At 56.2% G+C, this 22,592-nt stretch overlaps 1 protein-coding gene across 8 annotated transcripts in view; it reads right to left on the reverse strand.

The window, feature by feature from the left end:
* Positions 1-505: 505 nt before the first annotated feature.
* kdm6b (lysine (K)-specific demethylase 6B) overlaps positions 506-22,592 on the reverse strand; it is a 78,862-nt gene continuing 56,775 nt past the window's right edge. For 3 of the 8 annotated variants that reach the window (XM_031898017.1, XM_031898015.1, XM_031898016.1), the window contains 21 exons: positions 19,497-19,575; positions 17,874-17,991; positions 17,660-17,758; positions 17,324-17,537; positions 17,152-17,241; positions 16,262-16,414; positions 16,016-16,153; positions 15,628-15,858; positions 12,857-15,537; positions 12,631-12,757; positions 12,437-12,542; positions 12,091-12,296; positions 11,929-11,993; positions 11,774-11,848; positions 11,510-11,658; positions 11,212-11,326; positions 7,953-8,140; positions 7,156-7,297; positions 6,749-6,875; positions 6,486-6,665; positions 506-5,996 (listed from right to left, as the gene is read on the reverse strand). In XM_031898017.1, the coding sequence (XP_031753877.1) occupies positions 5,973-5,996; positions 6,486-6,665; positions 6,749-6,875; positions 7,156-7,297; positions 7,953-8,140; positions 11,212-11,326; positions 11,510-11,658; positions 11,774-11,848; positions 11,929-11,993; positions 12,091-12,296; positions 12,437-12,542; positions 12,631-12,757; positions 12,857-15,537; positions 15,628-15,858; positions 16,016-16,153; positions 16,262-16,414; positions 17,152-17,241; positions 17,324-17,537; positions 17,660-17,758; positions 17,874-17,986 (5,223 nt within the window). In that variant the 5' untranslated portion in view covers positions 17,987-17,991; positions 19,497-19,575 and the 3' untranslated portion in view covers positions 506-5,972. 8 annotated transcript variants of the gene reach the window in all.

A 22,592-nucleotide genomic window follows, 5' to 3' on the forward strand; every position in this document is an offset into this window, starting at 1 on the left:
CCAAATGGGAGAGCTGCTGAACAAAAAGGATGTAAAAGGGCAATATTTACTGATATATATATTCCAGTTTGGGGAGATTCTTTAATAGGCCACTTAATATGATATAAACTATATGTTACTCCCACACTACTTCCTGTTACAGTTAGAGCTGCATCACTTCCTGTCAGCTGATCTCTGAGGGGGCACACAGCCCATCACAAAATGGCGGCTCAAGGGAAAGGATGTAAAAGGGCAATATTTACTGATATATATATTCCAGTTTGGGGAGATTCTTTAATAGGTCCCTTTATATAATATAAACTGTCTGTTGGTTACGTATTCATTCTGGGGGTTTAGTTTCCCTTTAAGATATGACCCCCTACTTTTTTCACCCCTAATATCCCAGTCCCACCCTCAATAATAATCCCCCCCCCCCAGATCTGCGCTGATGCAGTTTAGTGCCCGCCCAGTATCCCACACCCTAAGTGTCGCTTCTGTCGTTCGCAAACAACGGTCGAAAAACCAGTTAATAATCAAAATCTTTTATTTTTTTGTTTTCAGATTTATTAATATCACAAATTCACAAAAAAAGGGCAAAAAATCCGCTGGCTCAGATAAAAAAAGAACAGGTTTGGAGTTTGTGGGATAGTGGTGGCGTCGCGGAAAGGGACGAGAGGCCGGGACAGTCCCCATTGGGCGGCTGGTGAGGCGGAGATTCTGACAAAGGGGGCGGGGTTTATATTTGTATCCAATAAGCGAAATACCCCCCCCAACGAGCAATTGCCCCGTTTAGCTTCATTTCCAGTGACTCTCCCCGTTCTCCCTTAATATTAACGAGGTCGGATCCACGTAGGGCTCATTACTCCACTCCAGCGCGAATTTGCCCCTACAAGGGGGTAGGTGGGTATCAGTCCCTAGCAGTCATGGAATAAATACCCCTCCGCCATACATGCCTTCAGATATTGATAAATTACAAAGTAAAACCCGAGTATAAAAGATGAAGTAGCACCAGGTAACGGCGAAAGGGGAGGAGCCCTGCGGTCCTGAGGTAAAAGGGGATCATTAGCACCAGCGACCAGCAGAGCTTACAGTCGGAACCCCCTCTCCTGCTAGATCCGACTCTCCCCCCGTTGCGTATCAATATATATATCCCCTCCCATAAGCGTCAGACCCTCGAGAAGCCCCGCCCCTGTCCAGCTCCATTCGAGGGCGGGGCTAATAATACGAACAACACCCCCTTGATGTTTAGAAAACAAAAACAAACAACCCCTCCACCATTTTTGAAAGACCTTACAAAAACAAAATGGTTGGAAACGTAGCACCGTAAAAAATAGGCAAATAGTAAATCCTACAAACAAACATTAAAGGAAAATATTGCCCCGAAATTCCTAAAGTGAGAAAAAAACCGCGGAAAATAAATAAAGCAGAGAAAAGTGTGTTGTACCCATAGGGGAAATATCAGAAAGAAATCTTTGGCTGGATGAAATGCTGTATGGTGTGGCTGTGCCTGTTGTGCATAGTTAGGAAGTCTCCACCCCAAAGATGGCTTCTACTGGCCATTGCCCCACACCGGGGGCTACTAACCATCTTCATCCCATGTTATAAATAAAAAAGTTACAGTCTTTCTCGTCTCACCCACCCCCCCAAAACCAGCTCTGAAGCCTGAATACTGATAATCTGTGGGACCAGAAGCCCAGGAGAAGGCTAGTGAGGAACCTCATGAGATGCTGGTGGAGACCAAGCTGGTGATTCAGTGAATGGAGATGCCTGAGAACCAGTATTATGGATTCTGCATCTGCTCCAACTCATTCCTCAACTGCTTCCAGCCAAACTGCGGCCATTTCCGTGTTACTGGACTAGGACTTAGTCCTGGCGCGTTGCCCAATCTCTTCTACTCAGTCCTACGACATGCCATATTTAATAAAGCCACGTTATTTCTTTGTGATAATCTCCCTTTGGTGGATTTTCTCCCCTTTGTGAGGTCTCTTGTAGGGTTTTTTTCATTCTAGACCAGATAAAAGCACTAACACTGCCGTAAGCTGGCAGGACAGGTAGGTATAGGGAGAAACAACAAAAGGTGCCCCCCCCCCCCCCCCGAGAGCTGCTGCCTTGAGAAAATACATTGGATTTAGCTTATAGAATGCTTGTCTGCAGCCCAGAAAGCATTTTCTTTGGCCCCTCCTTGCTCCACCAAAAACAGAACCTCAGGGGAGGGACTGTTATATTGGATGGAGGATGGTTTCTCAGGGGAGGGACTGTTATATTGGATGGAGGATGGTTTCTCAGGGGAGGGACTGTTATATTGGATGGAGGATGGTTTCTCAGGGGAGGAGCTGTTATACTAGGAGTGGAACAGGGTTTCTCAGGGGAGGGACATATTGGGTGGAACAGGGTTTCTCAGGGGAGAGACTGTTATACTAGGGGTGGAGAATGGTTTCTCAGGGGAGGGACTGTTATACTTGGGGTGGAACAGGGTTTCTCAGGGGAGGGACTGTTATATTGGATGGAGGATGGTTTCTCAGGGGAGGAGCTGTTATACTAGGAGTGGAACAGGGTTTCTCAGGGGAGGGACATATTGGGTGGAACAGGGTTTCTCAGGGGAGAGACTGTTATACTAGGGGTGGAGAATGGTTTCTCAGGGGAGGGACTGTTATACTTGGGGTGGAACAGGGTTTCTCAGGGGAGGGACTGTTATACTTGGGGTGGAACAGGGTTTCTCAGGGGAGAAGCCATTATATTTGGGGTGGAACAGGGTTTCTCAGGGGTGGGACTGTTATACTTGGGGTGGAGAATGGTTTCTCAGGGGAGGAGCTATTATACTTGTGGTGGAACAGGACTTCTCAGGGGAGGGACTGTTATACTAGGGGTGGAGAATGGTTTCTCAGGGGAGGAGCTGTTATACTTGGGGAGGAACAGGATTTCTCAGGGGAGGGACTGTTATACTTGGGGTGGAGAATGGTTTCTCAGGGGAGGAGCTATTATACTTGGGGAGGAACAGGATTTCTCAGGGGAGGGACTGTTTTACTTGGGGTGGAGAATGGTTTCTTAGGGGAGGAGCTGTTATGTTTGGGGTGAAACAAGAGTTTCTTGGGGGAGGGACTGTTATACTTGGGGTGGAACAGGGTTTCTTAGGGGATGGACTGTTATATTGGGTGGAGAATGGTTTCTCAGGGGAGGGACTGTTATATTAGGGGTGGAACAGGGTTTCTCAGGGGAGGAGCCATGAATTAATGAGGAAGGAATGCCTGGATGTAACATCTAGTTTATAGTGACAAAGTGTAATATAGAAGTGTATTTATGTACAGGGGTAAATATGTTACAGTATCATGTGTTGGTGGGGGGGGGCTGGGGTTATTCATTTTCTGTATAACAGATTAACGTAGGCCACCCTGCCCCGGGATCCTGTGTTTTAAGAAAGCGACCTCCAGTTGCCAAACTCTTATGACTTGGTAACCAGCCCTCGCTGCTGGGGAGCATTACGCAGGTCCCTGTGGGTAAGTGGGGCGCACCCCCTCGCTGCTGGGGAGCATTACGCAGGTCCCTGTGGGTAAGTGGGGCGCACCCCCTCGCTGCTGGGGAGCATTACGCAGGTCCCTGTGGGTAAGTGGGGTGCACCCCCTCGCTGCTGGGGAGCATTACGCAGGTCCCTGTGGGTAAGTGGGGTGCACCCCCTCGCTGCTGGGGAGCATTACGCAGGTCCCTGTTGGTAAGTGGGGTACACCCCTCGCTGCTGGGGAGCATTACGCAGGTCCCTGTGGGTAAGTGGGGTGCACCCCCTCACTGCTGGGGAGCATTACGCAGGTCCCTGTGGGTAAGTGGGGAGCATGTACTGTTGGGGAGCACTACGCAGGTCCCGGTGGGGTGCACCCTGACACTGTTAAGGGGGAGCACGATGCGGATCTGGAATGAGCCCTATAACGTACAACACCACTATCTGAACCTGTGGGAAAGGGAGGGGCAGATTCATAAAATGGAGTGCAAAAAGTCATTACAAAAAGTCATTTTTGGGGGGAAGAAAGTAAAAGACAAAATCATTGTTAATCATTGGCAGAGGCCAAAAATAGATTTTTTTTTTTATTATCAAAATGTCTAGAAACAAAATTTACACAACAAATTAAATAGTTTGTCTTTGGGGGGGGCCACAGTGAGGGCCCCTCTGTACAGCAATGTAAAAAAAAAAAGTAAATAACACCGTGTTTTGTACTCCACTTTATTGAACCCCCCCCCCCCCCAGGAACAGGGGCCCCTCCCCGTGCAGCGGGGGTTCTATTCACTTTCCCATCCGCCATAGATGAACAACTACTCATGGGGGGCCACTCACTGCCCCCCACCTATCTGGGTGAATGCACTTGCCCTATAGCTGCTTGGCCAGGGGGCTTTAGAGGCCATAGGTCGGGGCAGCATTATAAATAGTACCCCCAGCTTATCCCAGCACCCATAGAGTGCAACCCCCCTTACCCAGTAGTTATAGGGGGGCACAGACAGTAGTGCCCAGTATATCAAATGGGGTACAGGGAAGGTGGGACAAACCGTGACATGAACCTCTGTTTGAAATAATGTGGGTCCCTGTCCCGAGGGGCCCCCCGACTGTCCCGAGGGCCAAGGAAAACAACTGAAGGAGGCGGAGCAATAAGGGAGGTGAATGCTCAAGTGATGGGGATATGAGAGAGAGAGGGAATGTGTGACCAGAGAGACAGCCCCAAGAGAGAGAAGGGACAGACAGGAGAGAGAACAAAGAGACCAACTGGCAGGAACTTTCTGGGGGGGGGGGGGGGGGGGGTTTAAACCAAATCTATATATTTCTATATTTATATATATATTTATAATTTTTCTATATTACAGAGACCAGGAAACGGGGTGAAAATCCAAGGAACAGGTTTCAATGGTGATATTCCTCTATCTATATATATATTTATATGTGTAAAAACCCGTATCTCTCTTGCTGAACACAAAGGGGGGTGCGGGGGGGTCACACACAGAGTAACAGGGACAAGGAACCATAAATGTAGTTTCTCTTTTTTTTTAAATATATATATATTTTTTTAAATTTCCTGCCTGTTTGGGGAAAAAAAGCACCTTGTGGTTCCTCAACCCCCCCCCCCCCCCACGAGGAGCCTGTGGGACCCCCCCCGCCCTTCCAAGTGTTCCGACAGTGAGGTTTGTCATACCTCCACCTACCACTCCAGTGTCAGCACGCCAAGCTTGACCTGCCACACAGAATCCATAAAAACCAATCCATAGCTTCCCCTCCCACGCGTTCCCGACAATGCCCCGCCCCCGAGGAACCAAATCCTCATTCTTTCACATAAGACTATACAACAGAATGCGACCAGCACCCCACTCACGCCGCAGTCGTAGTTAGAATACCACAAAAGCCACCAGGTGTCTCCCAGTCACTCACGGGAGTTGCCCCCCCACAATGCCCCCCCCCCACTGTAAGTCTCTTAGCATCAGCAAACAGAGGGAACCTCCCCTTTGTACTAGTTGAAAAGCAGAGCACCACTCTAAAACTTAATTTAAAGTTTCTTTAGAAAATAAAACCATGCAGTGTCCCCACCTGCAACGAAAAAAAATATCACAAAAATATCCCACGAAATTAATACAACCGCCCCTCCCCCGATAACCCCCCCCCCCCCCCAAAGTCACAAAATTCAAGATTTCAGAATAAATATTCCTGATAAAATTACAAAAAAAACAAAGTAACAATAAAATTAAAGAGGACACAAAGAATCCTGCATCCTGATTGGCTGTTCCCGCAAAGGGGGCGGGTTCTGTGTAAACAAGGCCTGCAATTGGCTGAAGAGTGAGACAATAAAAAAAAAAAAAAGCTGCCGGTCTGTGATTTACTCCCCTCTCTTCCGCGATTGGCTGGTTTGGATAGCACCGCCCCCCCTCTTTCCCGTGTTTTGGTTAGGAGGGGAGTTTTGATTGGCTGGCTCTGTGGTAGATGGTTAGAGACTGTTGGAGGAACAGCAGAGGAGGGGGGCGGAGACTCACCGGATGTTCGGGGGTGGAGCCTGAGAAAGAAAAAGGAAACCAGAGATATATCATCATGAATTTTATAGTGACTGCCCCCCCACCTTGGGTTACTCCCCCAATATTCATATATCCCATAAATCTTCTATGGCAGATGTGACCTCACTTCCTGCTAATGGTTTGATGATTTCCCAGCAGCCCTAAGTTTAGCTCCTCCCCCGGAGCCCACTGAGCACGTGCGGTGCCACTGACACAGTAAGTACATTACATGCAGAATTTCTAGCCCTGGAGCCCACTGAGCACGTGCGGTGCCACTGACACAGTAAGTACATTACATGCAGAATTTCTAGCCCTGGAGCCCACTGAGCATGTGCGGTGCCGCTGACACAGTAAGTGCATTACATGCAGAATTTCTAGCCCCGGAGCCCACTGGGCACGTGCGGTGCCGCTGACACAGTAAGTGCATTACATGCAGAATTTCTAGCCTTTTGCAGGGTTTACTTCCCCTGTGTTCCCATTGGTTCCCTCACCAGGTGGAAGTTGTCGTATATGTGCATTAGCTCCTCGGTCTTAAACTGCTCCAAGATGACGACGTTGCTGCTGGCGCTGCTTGCGCTACTGGCGCTCCGGGAGCAGCTCTCACAGTGCACCAGGTACGTGTTCTTCCCACCGCTCTCGCTGGTCACGAATAGGATGTTAAACACCTCCACCTAAAAGAGACAGACGCCGGAGTGAGATCCAACACAGACGTAGGGGAGGAGCTGGTGGGCATTAAGGGGCGGGGCTAACTCACATCACACTCGTTGCAGTAATAGGCCGGTTCATCTTTCACTCTGCTCTGGTAGGCGATTTTCTTCCCGCCGCGGATCAGGCTGTCCCTCTGCAAAACGCAGCGCTTCATAGACTGCATCAGGCAGTACCTGGGGGCGGGGATATAGGGACAGGTTAAACACTTGGGGCTTTTGTAAAATACACACATTATTTTTCCTGATGAGTATCACCCTGCGACTATTATAAACCTGCAACAGAAATGCTCCCCTGCGGTTGGTCATTAGGAAATGACTGATGCCAGAAGCACCTCATGTCGCTTCTCTGCTCACTTCTATAAAGGCAAATGGCCGACCAAGAGAGTCTTCCAAGGGCGGAGACTGACTGAAAACAGAGAAGGCCACTCGGCTGAGTGGGGGCGGGCACACTCACTTGATCATGCGATACAGGTCTGGATCACTGATTTTGACGGTCCGGGCCACGTTCCAGGACACGTGGATCATTGGGACGATGGATTTCACGTTCTTGACTTCGTTCCACTCAAATCGCTCCAGCGCCAGTTGGTACTGATAGGCTGCAGGGAACGAGAGACTTTACTGTCGGGTCCTTATGGGCAACCGTGCTAGAACCCAACCCATTCAATGGATCCTGAAGCTACGTCAGAACTCATATACGCCCCCTACAGGGCCTGTGTGCTAAGGGGCAAGGACTGTAGAACAAACGCCCAATGTCGTAACTGGAGCAGTTTGCCCCAGGACTTATCACCCATAGGAACCAATCAGATCTTTCAACAAAAGCTCAGAAAAGGGGACCTACTAAAAGAAAAAGTGGCCATGGACTCCTGAAAAGCCAGCAGCTTACTCATTTGTATATGGGGCTAAAATGATGGCCCAACTGGTATCTATCTGGGGCAGATAGCCCAAGGATCTGGGGCTGGGGCAGATATAGCCCAAGGATCTGGGGCTGGGGCAGATATAGCCCAAGGATCTGGGGCTGGGGCAGATATAGCCCAAGGATCTGGGGCAGATATAGCCCAAGGATCTGGGGCTGGGGCAGATATAGCCCAAGGATCTGGGGCAGATATAGCCCAAGGATCTGGGGCAGATATAGCCCAAGGATCTGGGCTGATCATTATTCGGCCCTACCCCCTATTCCTACACAGATACATCCTCATATCAATGCCCTCAGCCCCAGGGGAAGAAGCCCCGCCCCCGGGCAGTAAGACTCACGTGTCAGGGGCCCCACGTTCCACGCGATGTTGTTGCACCAGCCTGTAGCCTGCACCCAATGCACAGTTCCGGCGTTGATCCAGACCAGGTCTCCCGGGCGCTGAACAAACCGATAAACTGGGATGTCGGCGCGGTACAGGTCTTCTAGAACCGGCCACCAAGATCCGGTCAGGTAGTCCAGATTGTGTCTAGGCAGAGAGCAGGGATCATTAGGGGCCACTGGGAGAGGCTTTACATCATCTACATGGGGTACAGCTGTTGTTGTGACTGAACTGTAGGTCCCATGTAACCCTGATACCCAGCATTCACAGGGGGCCTGCTACCCAGCATGTAACCCTGATACCCAGCATTCCCAGGGGCTCGCGACCCAGCATTCCCAGGGGCCCGCGACTCAGCATTCCCAGGGGCTCGCGACCCAGCATGTAATCCCACTACCCAGCATTCCCAGGGGCCCGCTAGCCAGCATTCCCAGTGCCCCGCTACCCAGCATTCCCAGAGGCCCACTACCCAGCATGTAATCCGCTACCCAGCATTCCCAGGGGCCCGCGACCCAGCATTCCCAGGGGCCCACTACCCAGCATGTAATCCCACTACCCAGCATTCCCAGAGGCCCGCGACCCAGCATTCCCAGTGCCCCGCTACCCAGCATTCCCAGAGGCCCACTACCCAGCATGTAATCCGCTACCCAGCATTCCCAGGGGCCCGCGACCCAGCATTCCCAGGGGCCCGCGACCCAGCATTCCCAGGGGCCCACTACCCAGCATGTAATCCCACTACCCAGCATTCCCAGAGGCCCACTACCCAGCATGTAATCCACTACCCAGCATTCCCAGGGGCCCGCTAGCCAGCATTCCCAGTGCCCCGCTACCCAGCATTCCCAGAGGCCCACTACCCAGCATGTAATCCGCTACCCAGCATTCCCAGGGGCCCGCGACCCAGCATTCCCAGGGGCCCACTACCCAGCATGTAATCCCACTACCCAGCATTCCCAGAGGCCCGCGACCCAGCATTCCCAGTGCCCCGCTACCCAGCATTCCCAGAGGCCCACTACCCAGCATGTAATCCGCTACCCAGCATTCCCAGGGGCCCGCGACCCAGCATGTAATCCCACTACCCAGCATTCCCAGAGGCCCACTACCCAGCATGTAATCCCACTACCCAGCATTCCCAGGGGCCCGCTAGCCAGCATTCCCAGTGCCCCGCTACCCAGCATTCCCAGAGGCCCACTACCCAGCATGTAATCCGCTACCCAGCATTCCCAGGGGCCCACTACCCAGCATGTAATCCCACTACCCAGCATTCCCAGAGGCCCGCGACCCAGCATTCCCAGTGCCCCGCTACCCAGCATTCCCAGGGGCCCACTACCCAGCATGTAATCCCACTACCCAGCATTCCCAGAGGCCCGCGACCCAGCATTCCCAGTGCCCCGCGACCCAGCATTCCCAGAGGCCCACTACCCAGCATGTAATCCGCGACCCAGCATTCCCAGGGGCCCGCGACCCAGCATTCCCAGGGGCCCGCGACCCAGCATTCCCAGGGGCCCGCGACCCAGCATGTAATCCGCTAGCCAGCATTCCCAGGGGCCCGCGACCCAGCATTCCCAGGGGCCCGCGACCCAGCATTCCCAGGGGCCCGCTAGCCAGCATGTAATCCGCTACCCAGCATTCCCAGGGGCCCGCGACCCAGCATTCCCAGGGGCCCGCGACCCAGCATTCCCAGGGGCCCGCGACCCAGCATTCCCAGGGGCCCGCGACCCAGCATTCCCAGGGGCCCGCGACCCAGCATTCCCAGGGGCCCGCGACCCAGCATTCCCAGGGGCCCGCGACCCAGCATTCCCAGGGGCCCGCGACCCAGCATTCCCAGGGGCCCGCGACCCAGCATTCCCAGGGGCCCGCGACCCAGCATTCCCAGGGGCCCGCTACCCAGCATGTAATCCCACTACCCAGCATTCCCAGAGGCCCGCGACCCAGCATTCCCAGGGGCCCGCGACCCAGCATTCCCAGGGGCCCGCGACCCAGCATTCCCAGGGGCCCGCGACCCAGCATTCCCAGGGGCCCGCGACCCAGCATTCCCAGGGGCCCACTACCCAGCATGTAATCCCACTACCAGCATTCCCAGAGGCCCGCGACCCAGCATTCCCAGTGCCCCGCTACCCAGCATTCCCAGAGGCCCACTACCCAGCATGTAATCCGCTACCCAGCATTCCCAGGGGCCCGCGACCCAGCATGTAATCCCACTACCCAGCATTCCCAGAGGCCCACTACCCAGCATGTAATCCCACTACCCAGCATTCCCAGGGGCCCGCTAGCCAGCATTCCCAGTGCCCCGCTACCCAGCATTCCCAGAGGCCCACTACCCAGCATGTAATCCGCTACCCAGCATTCCCAGGGGCCCACTACCCAGCATGTAATCCCACTACCCAGCATTCCCAGAGGCCCGCGACCCAGCATTCCCAGTGCCCCGCTACCCAGCATTCCCAGGGGCCCACTACCCAGCATGTAATCCCACTACCCAGCATTCCCAGAGGCCCGCGACCCAGCATTCCCAGTGCCCCGCGACCCAGCATTCCCAGAGGCCCACTACCCAGCATGTAATCGCGGACCCAGCATTCCCAGGGGCCCGCGACCCAGCATTCCCAGGGGCCCGCGACCCAGCATTCCCAGGGGCCGCGACCCAGCATGTAATCCGCTAGCCAGCATTCCCAGGGGCCCGCGGACCCAGCATTCCCAGGGGCCCGCGACCCAGCATTCCCAGGGGCCCGCTAGCCAGCATGTAATCCGCTACCCAGCATTCCCAGGGGCCCGCGACCCAGCATTCCCAGGGGCCCGCGACCCAGCATTCCCAGGGCCCGCGACCCAGCATCCAGGGCCCGCGACCCAGCATTCCCAGGGGCCCGCGACCCCAGCATTCCCAGGGGCCCGGCGACCCAGCATTCCCAGGGGCCCGCGACCCAGCATTCCCAGGGGCCCCGCGACCCAGCATTCCCAGGGGCCCGCGACCCAGCATTCCCAGGGGCCCGCGACCCAGCATTCCCAGGGGCCCGCGACCCAGCATTCCCAGGGGCCCGCGACCCAGCATTCCCAGGGGCCCGCGACCCAGCATTCCCAGGGGCCCGCGACCCAGCATTCCCAGGGGCCCGCGACCCAGCATTCCCAGGGGCCCGCGACCCAGCATTCCCAGGGGCCCGCGACCCAGCATTCCCAGGGGCCCGCGACCCAGCATTCCCAGGGGCCCGCGACAGACAGCACAGCATTCTTACTTGTCACAGAAGGCGCTGATTTTCTCCCAGTAATTTTCATGTACAGCGAACCATTCGCAGTCCCCGGGGCCGATGTTTATATTCACAGAGCAGAAGTTGTTATTCTCCTGGTGACCTGGTGGGGGCAGCAGAGATCTTGTCAATACTTCCAATATTATTCATGGGACAAATAGCTTCTAGTTTCAGTTTCCTAAATCACAGTCCTGACCTGCTGATTGGCTGACACACACAGCCAATGACATACAGCCCAGTTTAAGGAGACGATGGTGATTTCCAATATCAGCTTTAGGTCACTTACCCGGGGTCCTGCTGCCCGGAACCTTCATGTAGAGCTGAACGGTGTTCATGCCAAGTATAGTATGGCCCACGTGGCTTAGCATGTTGGCATTGGATGTAACACGCATGAAAGATGGCAACTTCTGCAGCTCCTGTAACTGAGGTTTCCACCTGGGGGAATGAGACCAGCGTTACATGGAACGTCCCACCCTTGTACCCCCTTATTCCTCCACTGGAAATGCCCATGTAGCCCCCCTAAACTTCCCTGGGGGGGGGGGGGTCTCACCTTTTGGGATCAGACAGATCAATATTGGTGCCGAACTTGATAATCTGTGGGGTCTTGTGCTCCGGGTTTGTGCTACTGCGGAGGAGGAAATAATTAGTATGACTGTCAATCACTACTGTTCTAACGAGAAGAGGGTGGGACTTAAGGGTAATCACCTGGGGGGTGGGGTTTCTGTGGTACTATCTGGTTCATTGGAGTCGTCATCACTTTCCTTATCCTCCTAGACAGAGAAGAAAGCCCAGAGGTGAAATGATGGACAGACGGTAGAAGACCAGGCCTCGAGGAGGAGGAGGGAAATGGGGGCGCAGACCCGTTACCTGCAGGGACTCCTGGAACGAGGAGGCCTGATACTGTGCATATTTGGCGATGGTGGTGTGGGAACGGCTGCTCTCGCAGTGCCAGATCTGGCGAGTGCCCGACGGGTCCCAGTTCTCATCTGACGGCTGTTGTACCTGAGTGCGCACCTCCACCATGTGCTCCCCGTTGGCGTCAACGAGCGTTTTGGTGGAGAAGAGTCCGAGGTCTTGAGTGGGGACAAAAGAAGACATCCAATCAGTTGGAAGCAGACGTATCAAGATGAACAGACAGAAGAAAGGAACCACATGAGGCCCCAACCATAATCTGCACCCTGATAACTATATACCCCACCTCCCTCAGACTTACTGAGACGCAGGGACCCGGCCAAACCGCGGATAACAGTGATGGGATTCTTGGGGTCGGTGCAGAACTGAAGCAGGATAGGGGAGAAGGCATCTCGTTTGCTCTCCAGCTGTGGAACATAAGGGGGGAAAAACCCACTGGGTTAGACCTTTAATCAGCTTTGCAGGAGCTCCGCCCCCTCCGGTGGCTCCACTTACATATATACTGGGAGTTGGGGGATTCAGCTTCTCTCGTGGAAGGTTCTGCTCCGTCCCCAAGGGCGGCTTCACGGACATCGAGGGCAGCAGGTAGGACTCTTTGAACTTCCCTTTTAGCACCATACTCCTGAGACCGGGGGGGTAAAGGAGGCAAAATTAGCAAAAATAGTCTCCACCTTAATATGTCCCACCCCAGCATTCTGCCCCCTACGCCCGTGTTACTCACCTGGTGGCCCTTACAATCTCCGCAGCAGTGTTATTAATGGTCAGCTCACTGGCCTGCAACCTTCGCTCTTCCACCTCGGAGGCTATAAAAGTCTCCCGATCTCCGCTTTCAACCTTTATGAGGCGGATCTTGAGCTCTTTAGGCGGCCCTTCGGTGAAGGGTCTCATCTTTAGAAGGTCAGAGTTGGCTGTGCCGTGGGACGTTGGAGGGGGTGCGGAAGTTGGAGGAGTAGGTGGGGTAGGTTGGTGGTGATGCGCTTCCTCGCACCCTCTTCTGCCAGTCTCGGACTTCCTTGAACTCTGCTTAAGTGTAGAATTTGAGGTGTCCCGGCACTGGCTCTGGAGATCTAGGTTGCCTAGGACTTGCCTCTCCTTGTCCTTCAGAGACCTGCGGTCAGTTGACTTCTTACTACAGTCCCGCCTGGACTTCCTGTGCTTCCGCTCTCTCCTCCTGCTTTCCTCCTTGCTCCGAGCAGGGGCAGGTAGAGATATAGTCAACCTCTCAATGGGTTTCCCAGCCTCCCATCCCTTTGTGCCATTGTCTCCTGCCTCCATTGTTGGCATCGGTGCTTCCTCAGATGACTTAGTGTCCTTGCTATCGGCATTCGGTTTTGCCACTTCAGCCGCCACGTTCTTACTGACCCCTCCCTGGGCCAAAGAATCGGTGTTCTTTTTTGGTGACTCTCTGTCATTTACCCCTTGCAGCCGCTTAGCTGTCGCCTCCTTTACAGCCTCCTTGACATTAGCACCGTGTATTTTAGAGGGATCTTCCCGGGCTGTACCTGAGGGGGAGTCAGCTGGACCTGGGAGACATTTCTTCTCTGCTCCCTTCACCGACTTCTTGGATTCTCTCTCAAGAGCCGCCTCCAGCCTCTCTGCCACTTCATGCCTGATTGTGCCATAAGATGTTTCCTGCTTTATTTCAGCAACTCCTTCCTGTACATCTGCCTTCTGCAAAGTCTCAGGCTTCCTGTCAACGGGGACGCGGGGTTTGTCTGCCCCATGTTTCTTCTCAACATAGTCCTGTTGGCCAGTAGCCCTGGGAGCCTCTGGCTTCTTCTCAACCACTTCTTTCTGGGTATCGCTTCTCCACTTGAAATCTACTTTCTGCTTAACTGGTCCTTCTAGTTTATTTGCCCCCCAATGGATGTCACGTTTTTCTATGCCCCACTGTAAATCTGGCTTCCTGTCCACAATCCCTTCAGACTTTTTGGGCTCTTTCTCAACTGCTCTCTCGTTTCCCGTCCTGCTTGCCGCCGACCCCTTTGCACCCTCAACCAAAGTCTCACAAGCCCTCGCTATGTCCTCCAGAATGTCCGTCTCTGTCCGTACCTCTGGCCTTTTCTCAATCACCCCTGGCTTAAGAGCCTCTGAGGTAGGGGCTGCCCCAACATGCGTCCCTGGCTTGGTGTCCCAGGCCCGGTGTGAGGTAGATTGCGTAGCGTATGGGTCAACATTACGCTTGCTCACCATAGCACCAGTGAAGTATGCCGGGTTTCCTGCGGACTTCGCCCCAGAGCTGCCTCGGTAGCAATACTTCTGCCCCTCTAGAACATTTGCGAGTGATTTCAGAACGCTGCCTCCCCTGTGCTGCGCAGTCTTTGCCTCCTTGCTTGCTTCTTGCTCCAGCATGGCTTTCTTAGGGCCATGATAGGGGAAGGTGTCACTTGGCCGGACTTCCGCTGTTTTGGCATTGGGCGGTGGGCTTTTCACAACAGTGGTCTGATTTGAGCTCACTAGGCTGGATGCTGGCATGGTCTCTGCTGGTGGACTGCTGGATGTAGTGGAGGAACTATCGTCCATCCCACTGGCGTTCCCAACCCCTTCCTCTTCCTTTTCTATCGACTCGTCAAGCATTTTCATGATGTCGTCAAGCCCGTCCGGTAATATTTTTGCAAACTCCGCGGCTTCCTCAAAGGGCTCGTGCAACTGCCCCCCGGGGAATTCAAAGAGCTGGTTGCATCCAGTGGGTTGCTCCTTCTCCTGTCCGCACACCGACGTTCTCTCCGAGAAGGCCGAGTTCGGACTTAGTGGCCTGCGAGTCAAGTTAGGCATTGGCTTGGCTGGTAATGCAACTGAGCCTGGAACCGGGAGGCTCCCTGAGGTATCTTTGTGGTGGGGGGCCAAAGAGGGGCAGAAAGACGTTTCATCCGCGCCTTCTGGTGACCCCTTCCCACCAGAATAGCTGCCCTCAGCTCTAGAGAGTCCATGGCTTGATTGTTTGCCTCCAACCTCCAGTTCTGGGGTCAATGGATGATTTCTAACTTCCTGTTTAATCTCTTCCTCCTTCTTTGGGGCAATTAACCCAGATTCATCCATCTTCTGCAGTACGTGATCCAGGCTTCCAGGCTGGTAGGCCTCAGACCTGGCTTTGCTGGTGGTAATGCCCTGAGGTTGGTGGTTGTAGACATTGCCCTCTCTTTGGGTGTCACGGGATGGGTAAAACCCTTCCTGTTTAACCTTTGTAGGTCCATCTCCATACAGAATGTCCTCTAGTGGGTCTCCCTTCTTCATCTCCTCTTTGGCTGGGGGGGGCAGCCATCCCTGTTGCAGAGGAGGAGGAGGTCGAGAGACAGCTGGTAGCTGGGGTTGACATATAGTTTGTGGGGGGTCCAGCTGCTCTACAAGAGGAGGGCAGATTCTAGACGGGCTGCCTGCGGAATTCTGGTAGCGATCAGAGGACTAGAGGGAGAGTGAAGAGAAAGCCAATGTTACAGGGAGTAGTGTGGGCAGGGGCGCAGGGTATGGGGCAGAACAACTTATGGTACTTACAGTGGTGAGATCGGTCCTGGGGGTAGTCGGCGGGGTGGCGCGGGGTCTTCTCTGATCGTAAGGCACGTGGAGAGGGGGCGGTGCTGGGGGGACGGCCTCTGCACACCTCTGCCCCCGAGCCTCACTAAGGTCACTTGGAGGGCGGGGCTGCTGGTGAAGTGGTGGTGGAGGCGGTAGAGGGCGTGGAGGGCAATATGGTGGGTAAGACGGCGCGTGGGGGGGTCTGGGTTCCTGTGAAATCAATGAAGTAAAAGATTAAGCGTGATGAGAGGGAGAAGGGTGCGTGCAAGTGACAATATTTGGCAGCCATCCCTTCCCCTTTGCCAGAGACGGCCCCTCCCCGGCAACACGGCCCCCCCTTTCCTCTCCTGCTCTCCTTCCTGCTCACCTGCCGCTCCCTGCGCTCAGCCCAGGGCACATGGGTGAGTGGATTCCAAACACTGGGCTTGACGGGTGCCTGATGGTACAAACTCCCAGAACCCCCTGAGGCTGGAGGAGAGTGCAGGCCAGGGTTCCCCCTCCTTTGCTAGAGGGAGGGGAAAGAGGGCAGGTTAAGCTCTGGAAACCTAGCGGTGCCCCACCTTCCCGAGCCCTGCGCCCCCACCCAACCCTCAATGTTCCTAGGGTGTCCCACCTGTTCGGGGCTCCGGCTCCTCCTCCGTTTCATCGGTTGCTCCTCCCCTCCATGGGGATTGTGTGGGCTCAGCTGGAGTGCGGAAGAGTCTGAGGGGGGCACCGGGCGCTTCAGCTGCGGGAGACACCGTTTAGCTCCGAAATGTCTCTTCTGCTGCAAAAAATAGCACAGAAATATCATGTAACTATGGGCCCAAGTACCACGGGGGGGAAGGGGCAGCTGTTCTAGTGCAACTACACCTAGGGCTGGCCGCTCTGTGACTGTACACCAGGGGCGGGCCAAGCCGACCCGGCGCCCTAGGCAACCGGCCGCCACGCCCCCCCCCCCCCCCACTGCTTTGGCGCACAGGGGGGGAATGGGGTGCGCGATGCGATAGGTCATTGCCTAATGACAAGCGGCCGGGGCAATGGGCAAAGAAGGAGGACTAGGGGTAGGCAAGAGAGGCTCCTGCCTGGTGCCCCCAATCGTTGCGCCCTAGGCAGCTGCCTCTTCTGCCTACCCCTAGTTCCGGCCCTACTGTACAGCTACATATCTGCTCTGTTTGTACCATGGTGCAGCGTAGAGCATGGATAAGATACAGCTCACCCCCCGGCCCCCGCATTGGGAAGTTGGAGCGGGTACACTCCTGCGTGCAAGCCCTGCTGCGGGACGAGCAGCAGCCCTCCCTCTGGGAGCAGCTGGGTCAGATCTACGAGTCGGAACAGGAATGGGAGGACGCCATTCACTGCTATCAGACGGCTGCCCGCTATCATGGTGGCTACGAGCTAGCCCTAGGCAGCTGCCTCTTCTGCCTACCCCTAGTTCCGGCCCTACTATACAGCTACATATCTGCTCTGTTTGTACCATGGTGCAGCGTAGAGCATGGATAAGATACAGATTATTTCCCTTACCTCGTGTTGCATAAGGTCCCAGACTTGTTGCAGGGGGGGCAGAGATTTGGGCCGATGATGGGGGGTTGCGTGCATGTTCCACATGTGAGCCTGAAAGAGAAAGGGCACGTGAATTAGTGGGGGGAACGTATAGGGCTACGAGCCGTACCAGCAAGAGTGGGGGGTTCCTTACCTGCTGCAGCCTGGAGATGCGCGCGCCAAGCTCGTAGCCACCATGATAGCGGGCAGCCGTCTGATAGCAGTGAATGGCGTCCTCCCATTCCTGTTCCGACTCGTAGATCTGACCCAGCTGCTCCCAGAGGGAGGGCTGCTGCTCATCCCGCAGCAGGGCTTGCACGCAGGAGTGTACCCGCTCCAACTTCCCAATGCGGGGGCCGGGGGGTGAGCTGGGGGCGAGAGAGAAAGGAGAGCTAGGGCACAGGAACAGATGGATGCTGGGAACTGAAGGTATGCAATGCCAACACCAGGCTCTGTGTTATTTGCTCATAAGAGGTATGAAAGCTCTCACCTGATTGGGTAATAAGGTTTGCTGGGATGCCCAAGGTTAGTCACATGGCCAGAGGGCAGGTAAGGGGGCAGCTGGGGCTGATTCATGTTTGAAGAACACCTAGGAGAAAGGATAATACACAGCAATGAGTGAGTGTGCCCCCAGGTACAGTGCGGGCAGCGGCCTCTGCCCCGTAACATGGATACGCAGCACAATTATACCCTTCTGCTCTCACCTGCTCACGGGGGCCCATGGCCTGGGGTGGGGCGGGCTCCATGTTGTGTTGACTCCACTGATAAAGGAATCTCGGGGAAAGCGAGAGCCAAACTGATCCTGTGAGCGATACATCCAGCCTGTGGGGGGGGCACAAAGCGTTCAGTTTGTTGTGTTATTTGTAATAGGCAGCAGTGGCGGTGTAATGTCAGCGGGGGCAACACCTTAAGGCTATACTAGCCCCCCCACCCACCCAGTAGTATGCACAGTCCAGAGAGGCCCTGTCCCTTTAATATCCGGCTATAGAGAATGATGAGCCAACCCTTGGGCCGAGCGGGGGGCGGGGCTAGTATTTGGGCCCAGACATGGCACCTGAGGGAGACAGTGAATAAGTCACGGTGAGTCAGACCCGGCGAGACTTGCTGAGTAGTTTGGCCCCGGATACACTCACTCGTGAGTAACGGCACTGACCCTCGGGGGGGGGCAACTATTTGTTGTTACTTTGGTGCCTCCAACACAACAGTCTATGAACTGTGCCAATGAGTTTGTATTGGTCCCAACACAACCCCCCCCCCCCCCAGTAACACACATTCACAGCTGTTATATCTCACCCGGCTACCCCAGCATTATCCCTACCCTAGGGAAATACCAACTGTATGAAGAAAAGGGGTCAGGGGTGTTTTTCTGCCTGCCCCCGACTCTCTCATCCCCCGCTGCCTGCCCCCCACTCTCTCACCCCCTGCTGCCTGCCCCCCCACTCTCCCGCTGCCTTCTCCCCCACTTTCTCATCCCCCGCTGCCTGCCCCCCACTCTCTCACCCCCTGCTGCCTGCCCCCCACTCTCCCGCTGCCTTCTCCGCCACTCTCTCATGCCCCGCTGCCTTCTCCCCCACTCTCACCCCCCGCTGCCTGCCCCCCACTCTCTCATCCCCCGCTGCCTTCTCCCCCACTCTTTCACCCCCCGCTGCCTGCCCCCCACTCTCCCGCTGCCTTCTCCCCCACTCTCTCATCCCCGCTGCCTGCCCCCCACTCTCACTCTGCCTTCTCCCCCACTCTCTCATCCCCCACTGCCTGCCCCCCACTCTCTCACCCCCCGCTGCCTGCCCCCCACTCTCCCGCTGCCTTCTCCCCCACTCTCTCATCCCCCGCTGCCTGCCCCCGACTCTCTCATGCCCTGCTGCCTTCTCCCCCACTCTCTCATCCCCCTGCTGCCTGCCCCCAACTCTCTCACCCCCCGCTGTCTGCTCCCCACTCTCTCACCCCCGCTGTCTGCTCCCCACTCTCTCTTCCCCCCCGCCTGCCCTCTACTCACCCTCTCTCCTGCTGCCTCCCCCCCCATTATCCCACTGTCTGCTCCCTACTCTCCATCTCCCTGCCCCCCACTATCCCACTCTCCTGCTGCCTGCCCCCCACTCTCCCTCTCCCTGCCCCCCACCTCCCTCCCACTGCCTGCCCTCTTCTGTTGCCTATCCCCCAGTCCCATGCTGCCTGGCCCTCTCTGTAGCTCTCTTTTCTCCTGGCCCTTTCTTATTGTCTCGTGACCCTCTGTCTCTCACCCCCATTGCCTGCCCAGTTTCCCTCACTTTCCTGCTTGCCGCTGCTGCTTACTAGCTGCTTGGAAGGATATAAATATGCTCACTACATACCGTTTCAGTGCAGGAAGTTTCACAGGTCAAGGTACAAGTGCTGGAGGAGCAGCATGATGTGTCTGATCAACAAAAGAGCCTACAAAACAATGGAGAGGAGAGTGAGAAACAGTAGGTAAAGGGACCTGTAACAACAAAGGCGACCAGCAGGGGTCAGTGTAGAGCCAACACTTCCCATTCACAATACAGGGAAGTACAACGTGCGCCAATAGGAGGGGGCGTGTCTTTAATAAGTGTCACCAACATTAATTAGATACGAGCGTTGCGACTTGTCCCTCCCCCGCTAGGAAATAATGAGAGATTGCCTTTTCCTCTCTGGGGCGACACACAGACAGAAGGAGGGAGGAGCCCCCCCATTAGGCACAGGGACCCTACTTGACATTTGGGGCTCTCTGTGTTGCTCCCAGTTATCAGTTGTTCTGGGTCCCTAACAGTTGTACCTCCTATACCCCCTCATGTCTGCCCTGCTGCGGGGTAAAATGGGCAGGAGTGTGGGGCACAGTGACACACGGGGGGGCAGGAGTGTGGGGCACAGTGACACACGGGGGGGCAGGAGTGTGGGGCACAGTGACACACGGGGGGGCAGGAGTGTGGGGCACAGTGACACACGGGGGGGCAGGAGTGTGGGGCACAGTGACACACGGGGGGGCAGGAGTGTGGGGCACAGTGACACACGGGGGGGCAGGAGTGTGGGGCACAGTGACACACGGGGGGCAGGAGGCACAGACACGGGGGAGCAGGAGTGTGGGGCACAGTGACACATGGGGGGGCAGGAGGCACAGACACGGGGGGGCAGGAGGCACAGACACGGGGGGGCAGGAGGCACAGACACGGGGGGGCAGGAGGCACAGACACGGGGGGGCAGGAGGCACAGACACGGGGGGGCAGGAGGCACAGACACGGGGGGGCAGGAGGCACAGACACGGGGGGGGCAGGAGGCACAGACACGGGGGGGGGCAGGAGGCACAGACACGGGGGGGGCAGGAGGCACAGACACGGGGGGGGGGGCAGGAGGCACAGACACGGGGGGGGGCAGGAGGCACAGACACGGGGGGGGGCAGGAGGCACAGACACGGGGGGGGGGCAGGAGGCACAGACATGGGGGGGGCAGGAGGCACAGACACGGGGGGGGCAGGAGGCACAGACACGGGGGGGCAGGAGGCACAGAGACACATGAGTGCTAGTGATGCCATGATGACAGGGCTGGTTCCTCCCACTCACACTCACACACTGACTCAGTGCTCCCCAGATAAAGGCAGTGGGTTACTCAGTGGGACACACCCCCCATGTGTCAGCTCAGCACTCACACAAACAACATTAACCCCTCGGCCTCGGACACCCGTCACGTGAGCGCGGGGGGGGGGGGGGCAGGAGATGAGTGGCTGGGGAGCAGGTAGCAGAGTCCCGAAACCTCACTCCCTCCTACTCGTCTGCACCCCCCCCCACTGGCACAGCAAAGCCGCCGGTACCGGAACAGCCACCCCCCCCCCCCACTGGCACAGCAAAGCCGCCGGTACCGGAACAGCCACCCCCCCCCACACGCACCCTGGCACAGCAAACACGCTGGCACCGGAACAGCCGCCCAAGCACTGGCACAGCATGGCAGGAACCAGCCCAGTCACTCCCACACACCCTGCTATGTGCCAGGAATACACAAAACTGTATGGGCACTGGCAGTGCCAGTCTCCCCCCCCCCACATACACACACAGGGCAGGGGATAGGTACACTGTGGGCAGTGCCAGTCTCCCCCCCACATACAGGGCAGGGGATAGGTACACTGTGGGCAGTGCCAGTCTCACACACACACACACAGGGCAGGGGATAGGTACACTGTGGGCAGTGCCAGTCTCACACACACACACAGGGCAGGGGATAGGTACACTGTGGGCAGTGTCAGTCACACACACACACAGACACACACACAGGGCAGGGGATAGGTACACTGTGGGCAGTGCCAGTCTCCCCTCACACGGCAGACTGCGGGCAGTGTCTCCCCTCACACACACACAGGGCAGGGGATAGGTACACTGTGGGCAGTGCCAGTCTCCCCTCACACACACAGGGCAGGGGATAGGTACACTGTGGGCAGTGTCAGTCACACACACACACACAGACACACACACAGGGCAGGGGATAGGTACACTGTGGGCAGTGCCAGTCTCCCCTCACACGGCAGACTGCGGGCAGTGTCTCCCCTCACACACACAGGGCAGGGGATAGGTACACTGTGGGCAGTGCCAGTCTCCCCTCACACACACAGGGCAGGGGATAGGTACACCGTGGGCAGTGCCAGTCTCCCCTCACACACAGGTTACACTGTGGGCAGTGCCAGTCTCCCCTCACACACACAGGGCAGGGGATAGGTACACTGTGGGCAGTGCCAGTCTCCCCTCACACACACAGGGCAGGGGATAGGTACACTGTGGGCAGTGCCAGTCTCCCCTCACACACACAGGGCAGGGGATAGGTACACTGTGGGCAGTGCCAGTCTCCCCTCACACACACAGGGCAGGGGATAGGTACACTGTGGGCAGTGCCAGTCTCCCCCCCCACACAGGGCACAATGTGGGCAGTGCCAGTCTCCCCTCACACACACACAGGGTAGACTGCGGGCAGTGCCAGCCGGTAACAGCCAGTTGTTTTCCCCCATTGTTCCCCCACCCACAGAGAGCGCAATGTTGTGATGCCGGGGGCTTCCCCGCGGGTCAGGCTGGGTATCCCCCCGGCGCATCACTCTGGGCAGGCAGGACCCATATAAACACTGTGCCTGGCAATGAATGGGTGCAGTTGCGGGTATCATGTGACCGTGGGACGCCGGGGGAGAGCGCATGTGTACGCTCACACAACACGAGAGACACAATGGGAGACTGCCGCCGCACAGCCCCAGCTGTCACTCACCTGTAGCGTAACCGGGCAGCAGTCACACAGGCACCCAGCCGACGGGTCCCCTCACAGCCGATACAACTCCCGGCACCCACACTATGGCAGCTCCTAGGCGCTCAACTCCCTTCCACTCCTAAATCCAAAGCGCTCTCCTCCGGCTGGGAGTTTTGTCTGTCACAGGCGCTCTCTCTCACGCTCTCTTGTTCCCCCCC

Source organism: Xenopus tropicalis, chromosome 3, assembly GCF_000004195.4.
Source record: "Xenopus tropicalis strain Nigerian chromosome 3, UCB_Xtro_10.0, whole genome shotgun sequence".
NCBI classification, from domain to species: domain Eukaryota; kingdom Metazoa; phylum Chordata; class Amphibia; order Anura; family Pipidae; genus Xenopus; species Xenopus tropicalis.